At 44.5% G+C, this 12,561-nt stretch overlaps 1 protein-coding gene across 1 annotated transcript; it reads left to right on the forward strand.

Moving 5' to 3' along the window:
* The first annotated feature begins 9,440 nt into the window (after positions 1-9,440).
* LOC128241016 (uncharacterized) lies at positions 9,441-11,550 on the forward strand. The gene is made up of 4 exons (XM_052958000.1): positions 9,441-9,462; positions 9,699-9,866; positions 10,079-10,249; positions 10,340-11,550. Exons 1-4 carry the CDS (start codon positions 9,441-9,443, stop codon positions 11,548-11,550), a joined length of 1,572 nt encoding a protein of 523 aa, XP_052813960.1.
* Positions 11,551-12,561: the final 1,011 nt, after the last annotated feature.

Here is a 12,561-nt window from a genome sequence, read left to right on the forward strand (position 1 = left end):
CTGGATATCTTTAAAAGAAAGCTTGGTTGTCCGGTTAGCGCAGTGGTTAGCGCACTCGCTTCTCACCTAGGCGACACTCTCGCGTAAAATCGGGCAAACGAGAGTGTTTAGTATAATATTGAAATAACTTGTTTCACAATCGTTGTAAAATAAATATGTTTAAACTAAATGAAAGCTCTTATTTCCTTCTCGAAATAGAGCTCACTTGCTCCATCATGTTCTTGAATACTACTGCTCGATTCCCCATCGTGTAATTAACAATTACTATTTCCCGCCGATTTAGACTGTCAAGCCCCAGTCGACCCAACAAATGGTGCCTATACGTACACCATAACGACGTTTGGCTCCATAGCGGCGTTGATGTGTGATCCCGGGTATACGTCGACGTCACCGTCAATCACGTGTACGGAAACGAGCGACTGGAGCGGTAGTCCGAAATGTGATCCGATCGGTAAGCGTTAATCTCTCGTCGTTATTGTTTAATAATAATAATAATAATAATAATAATAATAATAATAATAATAATAATAATAATAATTGTTATCGCTGCTTTTGCTATTGTTATCGCTGCTTCTACTTTTAACATCAACACATCATTATTTCTCTTTTAGAATGCAAAGCGCCTGATGATCCGGATCGCGGATCATACTCCTACACGACCCTGACGTTCGGATCAACGGCGACGCTGTCCTGTGACGGTGGATACAACCCGACAGCAACCATAATCAACTGTACGACGACCGGTGCATGGAACGATACCCCGACATGTCAACCGTTAGGTATGCATGTTTTTTATGTGTACTATTTGGGGTGGACGATACCCCGACATGTCAACCGTTAGGTACGTATGCGTTTTAATGTGTACTATTGGGGTGGTTAAACTGGTATTAGTAATTATAGAGAACACGATTCTATTTTCCTCAATGCGCTCAACAACGATCGAGCGATTATAAATATCACATTGGTCAAATGGACATTGGTATTTGGTAGAATTAAATATTGTTTAAAATCAGTAAAAAGTCGTACTATACAGTACAGCACATGTAAAATGAAACTGTTTGAAAATGTGCCATAAGCATTATCTTTTAAATTGCCCACTGTACATTGTAGTACTTCAAAATACCCGTTGACATGTTTTATGTTGGCAATTATTGTGTTTTAACTTTGTTAAAATTGAGCTTATTTTCTATTAAAATTGAGGTAATTTTCTAACATTTATGAACAACACCAAACAACACATAGCAAATACTAATTTCAGCAGATTGTGAATATTGTAAATCCAGGCCTTGATTGATTCAGCTGCATGTAGCATTGTAAATCCATGCCTTGATTGACTCAACTGCATGTAGCATTGTAAATCCAGGCCTTGATTGATTCAACTGCGTGTAACATTGTAAATCCAGGCCTTGGTTGACTCAACTGCGTGTAGCATTGTAAATCCAGACCTTGATTGATTCAACTGCATGTAGCATTGTAAATCCAGGCCTTGATTGATTCAACTGCATATAGCATTGCAAATCCAGGCCTTGATTGACTCAACTGCATGTAGCATTGTAAATCCAGGCCTTGATTGACTCAACTGTATGTAGCATTGGAAATCCAGGCCTTGATTGACTCAACTGCATGTAGCATTGTAAATCAAAGGCTTGATTGACTCAACTGCATATAGCGTTACTAACGCTTTCTGAATATTGTAAATCCAGGCCTTGATTGATTCAACTGCATATAGCGTTACTAACGTTTTTCGATTAAAAAGAGCATCTTCTTTCACAGCTTTCTTAAAATAATTATCAAAAAAGGAGCTGATTTTCTTCTGTGTTTGATCATATTGAACCTACAGCCATGCGTTCTTTTAACACGTTTGCGCCGAACGTTTGTTGTTTGGTTCCTCGCTTGCGTTGTATTCGCTGTGTTGCCACACGCGATACATCAGTTTTCTAACGTTTGGTGAACACTCACTCTACTGACCGCATTGCTGAATTAATTTCTTCAAGAGTTTCCTTTATTATCCGCTAGATTGCGGCAGACCGGCGAGCCCCGCATTCGGTTTCTACGATTTTACGTTAACGACGTTAGGTTCGTCGGCCTCGTTAATATGTGGGTCGGGTTACACGGCTAGCTATAACACCATTCGCTGCACAGAGGGAGGGTGGAGCGGTAGTCCGGAGTGTGAAATCGTCAGTAAGTTCCACTTTCCAGTGTAGTTGTAATGTCCATTAAACTTTGTCATTGACGGCGTATTTGTAATAGTATTTTCGCTTGTTGATATTCATTTTCTGTTTGAGTTTTTTGTTATTATTAATTAAGTTATTTAAGCAAAAAAAATAAATAAAAATAAATGAAATGTACAGTCGAACCCCGTTGTCATTTGCTCTCACGGACCGGGGGAAATACCTCGAGCCTCGGGGAATACGAGCCAAATTGGAGAGCTTATCTTCATTATACAGAAATCGTCCCTTTACAGCCCTTAACAGCCAGTTCGAGCAAACAAGGAACTCGAGATAAACGAGTTCGAGCCAACGAGGTTCGACTGTATCCTCTTTGATTTATGACATATATAATGACATATATAAGCTCGTATATTCTTTTTGAATTGCTCAGCTAGGTCATCATCAAGTATGACGTCACCCATGAATACTGTTTCATTTTCACATTTACATCCACCGCAGAATGTTACTCACCCAGCAGTCCACAAAACGGAAAGTACGACTACACGAGCACGGAATACAGTTCCCTAGCAATGCTGTCATGTGATCCTGGCTACTCCCCAACAAGCAACATTATCATCTGCGAGGATAACGGAGAATGGACCGACTCTACGTGCGTACCTATCGGTAAGACAGGCGACTATAAAATATATTCCCGCCCGCCCCTTTTTCTTCCACCGCCCCTTCAATCTTATTTATCTGTGGTTTGTATTTGCAGATCGGCTCGGTAATGTCCGAGGATTGTGATTGTTTATACTAGCCGGTGTCGATGAAAAAATTATCATGTAAAAACAGGATTATTGTTACGATGGTGCTTCGTCTAGAAACTCATGTATATTCCCTAATGCGATAAAACTATCATCTAAGAAAAAATAACAATAAATAAATAAAATGTACCTTCCCCTCCTCCGCCCCTATATTTAAAAAAAACGGATGACGTTACAGGCCTTATTTGGATTAATTTTTACACAAACTGTATCAGTACAAAATAATGTCGCTACTTTGCGTGACATTTGGGGACTTCATTCAAAATAGCGAATACTATGCGAGTGATGAAAACATGCAAATTCAAATAAACTTAGTGTTTCCTTTTTAAACCATTCTATAGTTTTATATCAAGTGGCACTTAAAGCGAATAATGTTTGACACATATCTAACGTTTATTTTGATGTATAGACTGCCAGGCACCGTCCGATCCTTCTGACGGCAGGTACATCGCTTCGCTGACCACATACGGCTCCGTCGCCATCCTGCTGTGTGATGCCGGTTTTACGGCCAGCAGTCCTAACGTTACGTGCACGGATTCTGGTGACTGGAGCGGCAGTCCCACCTGCGACCCCATAGGTATGTTGTTTGAGTTTAGTTCGTCAACCGGGGTAATGTTAATCCACACTAGAGATAAGTAAATACATGATCCTTGAATACGCAATAGTGTATTATCGATTTTAGAACCATAGTTTTGCGACAGGAATTGGGACACATGTGATTAGCCCTTCTGTGATATATTCTTCTTGTAACGCGACATTTTAAAAAATTACAAGTATTTGATTTTATTTTTTACATACAAATGCAGAATAAATTCTATAATTTTTATTTTGTACAGTATGTTTTATAAATTGCCAAACATTTGTATCATAGCTTGTCCGGCACCGTCCAATCCGGACCACGGCGCATTGATTTATAGTTCTACGGAACACGGAAGCACCGCCAACGTCACCTGCGATGCTGGTTACAAGCCGAAAGTTGACGTAATTATTTGCACGTCTAGCGGAGCATGGAATATCGACGCGACGTGTATTCCAGTTGGTAAGTGGTCTATTTAAAATATGTTCAGGATATATGGTAATGCGTACTAACAAAATCGCCAACGTTAAAATACGTTGAATTGATTTGTCCAAATACAATAATGTAAAAGCTTCTTCTTTATTTTTCGCCCGTATTAAACACAGACTGTGGGACGCTAACGGATCCAGTCAATGGCACGTACACGTTGACGTTAACTACTTATGAGGCGATAGCGGCGTTGACGTGCCAGCCAGGTTACGTTTCAAGCGTTTCTACGATAATGTGTACCGAGACGGGGGAATGGAGCGATACACCTTCCTGTGAAGTCATAGGTACTAAGATTTGAAACACATTTTAAGAAAATATTCTTAAAAAATATTTGCCTTTCTAGAGAAAATTCCAGCTCATATTAACATTGCTAATTATCGTAATTAAATACAAGTCCGTAAGAAACGGGATTCTATATAAAGTATTTTGATAACTAAAACTGTTAAAACGTTTGATTATGCTAATCGAAATTTAAATTACAACTACATTACTATCCTTTTTTATTGTAAGATTGCAATGAACCAGTGACACCAAACTTCGGAACGTTCACCTTCACGGCTACGTCATTTGGCGCCTCGGCAACGTTGGCGTGTGAGGCTGGCTACGTTGCTGTAGGAGGGGAAAGCGTTACGTGCACCCAGACGGGGGAGTGGAGTGGCACACCCACATGTCAGCCGGAAGGTAATTTCGTTAGTGGTTATGAAACTGTTGCATTATATGGCGGATTGCTGAGAACAGTATACTACATGCGCAAGTGAGAGGCTTGGGGAAACGATACAGCCCAGTTTTACACATTTACTGAATACTGACAGGAAATACACGGATGTTTCTTTATTTTCAAACACTGTAACCTGCATTCACCAGTGTGTGTATACCACGTGATAAATTGCGCCATAAATGTTACGACGGAAGGCAATATTTTCCATGGAATGAAGTCTGAAAACAAAGATAACTTTTATTTTTCTTCACCATTTTCAATGAAACAAAGTGCCGTTTATGCCGTTTAAAGAGCTCGACCGGTCTGTTACTGGAGTTTGAGTGATGAGTTTCTTCAAACACTTCGACTAACCTGTTACCAAACTGAAGTTTTGACTGTGCTTCATCCGGCGGCGGTTTTGTGAAAGGGCTTGTCGAAGTGTTTTAATAAACTTAACTCCATCAAACTTTGGTAAAAGATTAAAGGCGGGGTTATGAAAGCGGCGATGATTGAGCTTATATTTTTTTTTTTTAAATGGTGAAGAAATAGTAATGTAACTCTTTTTAGAGCCTTTATTCGATGCAAAATATTCGCGTCCGACTGAGTATTTATGACGCAAATTATCCCGTGGTAAACACACACTGATATATTCATATACGAGGGTACTTAGCGTGGGCTCTGGACGCTCTATCTCTTCCGACTGTGCCTAATACCTTGTTGCCGTCGACAAAGGTATTTGTAATCCTTGAAAAGAGTTTGAGCGCGGTCAATAAGGCCACTGTCCCAAAAGCTTTCACAAATACATATTAAATACCACGAAAATGAAACCAACGCGACTCTAAACAAATATATGTCTGAAATGTCCGATGCTCGGATAAGCCATTAACGTATAAAAAGCATTTTGACGTTATTATATAAACATGCTCAGATTGTGCGGTTCTCAACAATCCGTTAAACGGCGAGTTCACGTTTTCGTCGACGTCATTTGGCTCCTTGGCGGTGCTAGATTGTGAGCCCGGATATACGGCAACCGCCACGTCTGTCACGTGCGGGGACTCTGGAAACTGGAGCGAGGATCCGACATGTGATCCTGTTGGTAAGTGGCAGAATTAATTAAATTAATCTTGTGACGTCATAAATTGACATCCAATCGGAATAAAGACAATATACCGCCAGTTAATTGAATGAACAATAATTAATGAAATTAATTAAGTAATTTATGATATCGACGCTTGAATATTTGTTAATACATATGCTTACTAGGCAGAATTTGTTCGAATGACGCATAACGAACCGAAATGTAGTTGATGTGTGTGCTTTTAAGCTCGACAATTCGAAGAATAAGGGGGTAGGGGCGGAGTTAGGCCGTTTCGAAGTTTACGCACAACTGCGGTTTAAATGGGCGGAATGCCCTTATGGGGGGCCAGGGGGGCACCGCCCCCTGGAGCTCTCGGTTTTGTCATAGTTCAGAATGATACTATATAGCAAAATAAATTTCTTGGTACAGGATCATCAGCATTTAATCAACGAATATTCAAATCAAAAATGCTGTTTGAAGGTTAAATAACTCCATTATAACCCTCAATACAAATAATGGCCCTTGATTGACTGTTTTTATCTTTTCCTTAGAAAGACTTGTGTCATTGTTCGGGCGGGCTGCCGGGAGGACAGCGTCAAAGTCACCTTTTTTATTGAATACTTTTAGCTAGGTTCGACATATAGAGACCAAACTGGGTATATAGGAAGACCTTTCATGGGATTGCGTTCGAGGCCCCTAAGATCAAGGTCAAGGTCAAAGTTACTATTAATAGAAAAATCGTTGGTATTGAAAAACTTAAGTAACGGTCGACATATTGCGTGCAAACTTGGTATATATAAAGAGTTTATAGAGACCTTTCATGAGATTGTGTTTACGGCCCCCGAGAGTTATGGTCACTGTTTACTTTTAAATTTATTTTTTTATTGCTTTTGACAGGTACATACATCATTATTGTATTAACTTTAGCGTTTTTTCACGACAGCTCTTGATTCACGTCTTAAATATCGTTATGACGCGGTCTCGTAACCAAGGCAACCGATTTAAAACGTGAAACTGATAACAGAATAGCCTAAATCTCTTGATATTCTCTTTGTACTTTTCATTAAATTTATGCATATTTATTTTACAACGATTGTGAAACGAGTTACTACTACATTGTATTAAACACTCTCATTGGCACGATTTTACGCGAGAGTTTTATTTTGTGTTGTGGGAGGAACACCACTTGGTGACCACAAACCAAACGTATAATGTGCCCAGGCCGGGAATCGAGCGCATGTCGCATAGGTGTCCAGGCCGGGAATCGAGCGCATGTCGCATAGGTGTCCAGGCCGGGAATCGAGCGCATGTCGCATAGGGGTCCAGGCTGGGAATCGAGCGCATGTCGCATAGGTGTCCAGGCCGGGAATCGAGCGCATGTCGCATAGGTGTCCAGGCCGGGAATCGAGCGCATGTCGCATAGGTGCCCAGGCCGGGAATCGAGCGCATGTCGCATAGGTGTCCAGGCCACGAATCGAGCGCAGGTCGCATAGGTGTCCAGGCCGGGAATCGAGCGCATATCGCATAGGTGTCCAGGCCGGGAATCGAGCGCATGTCGCATAGGTGTCCAGGCCGGGAATCGAGCGCATGTCGCATAGGTGTCCAGGCCGGGAATCGAGCGCAGGTCGCATAGGTGTCCAGGCCGAAAATCGAGCGCAGGTCGCATAGGTGTCCAGGCCGGGAATCGAGCGCATGTCGCATAGGTGTCCAGGCCGGAAATCGAGCGCAAGTCGCATAGGTGCCCAGACCGGGAATCGAGCGCAGGTCGCATAGGTGTCCAGGCCGGGTATCGAGCGCAGGTCGCATAGGTGTCCAGGCCGGGAATCGAGCGCAGGTCGCATAGGTGTCCAGGCCGGGAATCGAGCGCATGTCGCATAGGTGTCCAGGTCGCATAGGTGCCAAGGCCGGGAATCGAGCGCATGTCGCATAGGTGTCCAGGCCGGGAATCGAGCGCATGTCGCATAGGTGCATGCCCAGGCCGGGAATCGAGCGCATGTCGCATAGGTGTCCAGGCCGGGAATCGAGCGCAGGTCGCATAGGTGTCCAGGCCGGGAATCGAGCGCATGTCGCATAGGTGCCCAGACCGGGAATCGAGCGCATGTCGCATAGGTGTCCAGGCCGGGAATCGAGCGCATGTCGCATAGGTGTCCAGGTCGCATAGGTGTCCAGGCCGGGAATCCAGCGCAGGTCGCATAGGTGTCCAGGTCGCATAGGTGTCCAGGCCGGGAATCGAGCGCAGGTCGCATAGGTGCCCAGGCCAGGAATCGAGCGCAGGTCGCATAGATGTCCAGGCCGGGAATCGAGCGCAGGTCGCATAGGTGTCCAGGCCGGGAATCGAGCGCATGTCGCATAGGTGCCCAGGCCGGGAATCGAGCGCATGTCGCATAGGTGTCCAGGCCGGGAATCGAGCGCATGTCACAAAGGTGTCCAGGTCGCATAGGTGTCCAGGCCGGGAATCCAGCGCAGGTCGCATAGGTGTCCAGGTCGCATAGGTGTCCAGGCCGGGAATCCAGCGCAGGTCGCATAGGTGCCCAGGCCAGGAATCGAGCGCAGGTCGCATAGATGTCCAGGCCGGGAATCGAGCGCATGTCGCATAGGTGTCCAGGACGCATAGGTGTCCAGGCCGGGAATCGAGCGCAGGTCGCATAGGTGCCCAGGCCGGGAATCGAGAGCACGTCGCATTGGTGTCCAGGCGGGAATCGAGCGCACGTCGCATAGGTGTCCAGGCCGGGAATCCAGCGCAGGTCGCATAGGTGTCCAGGCCGGGAATCGAGCGCATGTCGCATAGGTGTCCAGGCCGGGAATCGAACGCATGTCGCATAGGTGTCCAGGTCGGGAATCGAGCGCAAGTCGCATAGGTGTCCAGGTCGCATAGGTGTCCAGGCCGGGAATCGAGCGCAGGTCGCATAGGTGTCCAGGCCGGGAATCGAGCGCATGTCGCATAGGTGTCCAGGCCGGGAATCGAGCGCAGGTCGCATAGGTGCCCAGGCCGGGAATCGAGCGCATGTCGCATAAGTGTCCAGGCTGGGAATCGAGCGCATGTCGCATATGTGCCCAGGCCGGGAATCGAGCGCATGTCGCATAGGTGCCCAGGCCGGGAATCGAGCGCATGTCGCATAGGTGTCCAGGCCGGGAATCGAGCGCATGTCGCATAGGTGTCCAGGTCGCATAGGTGCCCAGGCCGGGAATCGAGCGCATGTCGCCTAGGTGTCCAGGCCGGGAATCGAGCGCATATCGCATAGGTGTCCAGGTCGCATAGGTGCCCAGGACGGGAATCCAGCGCAGGTCGCATACGTGAGATGCGAGTGCGCTTACCAAAATGCTTACCGGACAACCTACTTGTACTTTTCCGAGCATATTGAAGGCTTACGTCAAAATTTACATAACACCTTCTTTCTTAACATTAAGTTACGACCAACTTGTGTTTTTTCAATCATCAGATTGCTCGTCACCACTCAACCCGGATTTTGGGAGGTTCACGTACACAGCAACGTTGTTTGGGGACGTTGCATCGTTAACGTGTGATCCGGGATACGTAGCCATCGTCAATGAGATAACGTGTACCGACAAAGCGACATGGAACGAAACCGGGTCTTGCTTACCTGTCGGTATGTCTAGCGTTAACATGGCAAAGAATCATCTCTTTTGTAAGAAAAACTTAATGACAATTGACTACATTTATTAAAATATAACTATGGTTAAAGACGCATTCTCGAAATTAAGCATTTCCTTTTGGTTAAATGTATGAATAACCAAACAAAATGTTCACGTTTATTTTATGTTCTGGGTAAGCCTGGTAACTTGCTACCGCATGTAATTTCGTTTCATCCGCATCGGAAACACATGCACTTTTTTCATACATCGTAATATATTCTTTTAACAGATTGCAAGGCGCTAACAGACCCTCCAAATGGATCCTACACGTCGACGCTGACGACATACGGCGCCATAGCGGCGTTGACGTGCCAGACCGGCTACCTTTCGGTCGTCTCTATGGTAACGTGCACAGCGACGGGAGACTGGAGCAATACGCCAACCTGTGAACCGATAGGTACTCATCTTTCTCTTGAATTTGTTTCCAATGACGACATTGGTATGTTCACCAAAGTAAGTATTTGTGATTTGTGGAACGGGGGTAAACTCATGTACTCATCAAAGATCTAAAACATAATATACTACATCCATTGTTAAATTTAAACAATACACAGCCCGATCATAATTGAGCTCGATTTTCATTTAGAATAAGAGCATTTATCTCTTTAGACTGTGGGGACCCTGCTGCACCAAATTTTGGGACCATTGCATACACTGGAACGAGTTATGGTGACGCGGGAACGTTAACGTGTGAAGCCGGATACGTAGTCGTTGGTGCAGAGAACATGACGTGCTCAGAAAACGGAATATGGAGTGGCGAACCAACATGTCAACCTGAAGGTATGATTCTATAAATATGTACATTTCTAGACTACAATTGGGGCTAAAAAGAGTCATGGTTCGGGTTACCGGACTCTACAAACACAATAGACGCCGACCCTACCAACACAAAAGACGCCAACCCTACCAACACAATAGACACCGACCCTAACTACACAATAGACGCCGACCCTACCTACACAATAGACGCCGACTCTACCTACACAATAGACGCCGACCCTACCTACACAATAGACACCGACCCTACCTACACAATAGACGCCGACCCTACCTACACAATAGACACCGACCATACCTACACAATAGACGCCGACTCTACCTACACAATAGACGCCGACCCTACCAACACAATAGACACCGACCCTACCAACACAATAGACACCGACCCTACCTACACAATAGACACCGACCCTACCTACACAATAGACGCCGATCCTACCAACACAATAGACGCCGACCCTACCTACACAATAGACGCCGACCCTACCTACACAATAGACACCGACCCTACCTACACAATAGACACCGACCCTAACTACACAATAGACACCGACCCTACCTACACAATATACGCCGACCCTACCTACACAATAGACACCGACCCTACCTACACAATAGACACCGACCCTACCTACACAATAGACACCGACTCTACCTACACAATAGACGCCGACCCTACCTACACAATAGACACCGACCCTACCTACACAATAGACACCGACCCTACCAACACAATAGACACCGACCCTACCAACACAATAGACACCGACCCTAACTACACAATAGACACCGACCCTACCAACACAATAGACACCGACCCTACCTACACAATAGACACCGACCCTACCAACACAATAGACGCCGACCCTAACTACACAATAGACACCGACCCTACCAACACAATAGACGCCGACCCTACCTACACAATAGACACCGACCCTACCTACACAATAGACGCCGACTCTACCTACACAATAGACGCCGACCCTACCTACACAATATACGCCACCCCTTCCTACACAATAGACGCCGACCCTACCTACACAATATACGCCACCCCTTCCTACACAATAGACGCCGACCCTACCTACAAAATAGACGCCGATCCGATCTACACAAAAGACGCCGACTCTACATACACAATAGACGCCGACCCTACCTACACAATAGACGCCGACCCTTCCTACACAATAGACGCCGACCTTACCTACACAATAGACGCCGACCTTACCTACACAATAGACGCCGACCCGATCTGCACAATAGACGCCGACCCCACCGTTTCCATAGACGCTCGGTAAAACAAATGGTTATTGCTTTTTGTAATATGTAGTCGAAGATAAAAACTTTATTCTGAATATTAGTTTAACGCCATTCCCTAATGATGACAATACAGTTCTAACATAAAGCCCTATAAACAGTACTGCCTTACCCTACCAGTTTGTGGCCATGTTGTAACCATAACCACACATTGTTGGGCCATTTAGCAAGCGAGAACCGTGTATTTAAAATGACATTGTGGATTTCCCACGCCAGTGTCTCGTAGGAAGTTATTACAGCGTGTGTATACCACGTGATAAATTCCGTCATATATGCTACGTCGGAAGGCAAAAAATCGTTTAAATTGAAGACTTAAATCAAAGATAACTTTTCATTTACAACACCAGTTTAAACGAAACAAAAGGCAGTCTATGCCGCTGAAAGAGCCCCGCATTTGTCTTATTACCAACATTTAATGAGGTCATTAGTTTCATCACACACTTCCACAAACCTGTTTCCAAAATAATGTTTTGACAGTGCTCCGTCAGACGGCCGTATTGTGAAAAGGTTTGTGGAAGTGTTTTAATAAACTAAACTCTCTATCAAATTTTGGTGAAAGACCGAAGGTGGGGCTCCGTAAGCGGCGTAGACTGCGCTATGTTTTATTTAAAATGGTGAAGAAATAGTGAAGTTATCTTTGTTTAAAGTCTTTTTTCAAATCAAAATATTGCCTTCCGGCGTAGCATTTATGACGCAATTTATCACGTGGTATACACACACTGTATTACATGATTGACACATTTTATCGCATTGAAATAACGTTCTTCTCTTAAGAACAACTATAATTTATTATGAAAGCATTTAATTAAACCGCTTTAATCAAATATGATTAATGATGCACTCTTACTCCGAAATAAGGTTTACCGCATTTAAAACGATTGTTTAAACATACAAAAAGGGATAAATATATATCAAATTCAATGGTTCTTACGAAGGATACCGAGTTTAATCTGACAGAAAAGTGCAGAAATCACGGTCTTTCTACTTTATGA

This window comes from Mya arenaria, chromosome 7 (assembly GCF_026914265.1).
Source record: "Mya arenaria isolate MELC-2E11 chromosome 7, ASM2691426v1".
Lineage (NCBI taxonomy): Eukaryota > Metazoa > Mollusca > Bivalvia > Myida > Myidae > Mya > Mya arenaria.

Bases quoted from the DNA above. Each gene is read 5' to 3' on its own strand.
- LOC128241016 (XM_052958000.1), top strand. From the start codon at position 9,441: ATGGCAAAGAATCATCTCTTTT. The intron at 9,463-9,698 runs GTAAGAAAAACT...TTCTTTTAACAG, and splicing joins GGCAAAGAATCATCTCTTTT to ATTGCAAGGCGCTAACAGAC. The intron at 10,250-10,339 runs GTATGATTCTAT...CAAACACAATAG, and splicing joins ACCAACATGTCAACCTGAAG to ACGCCGACCCTACCAACACA.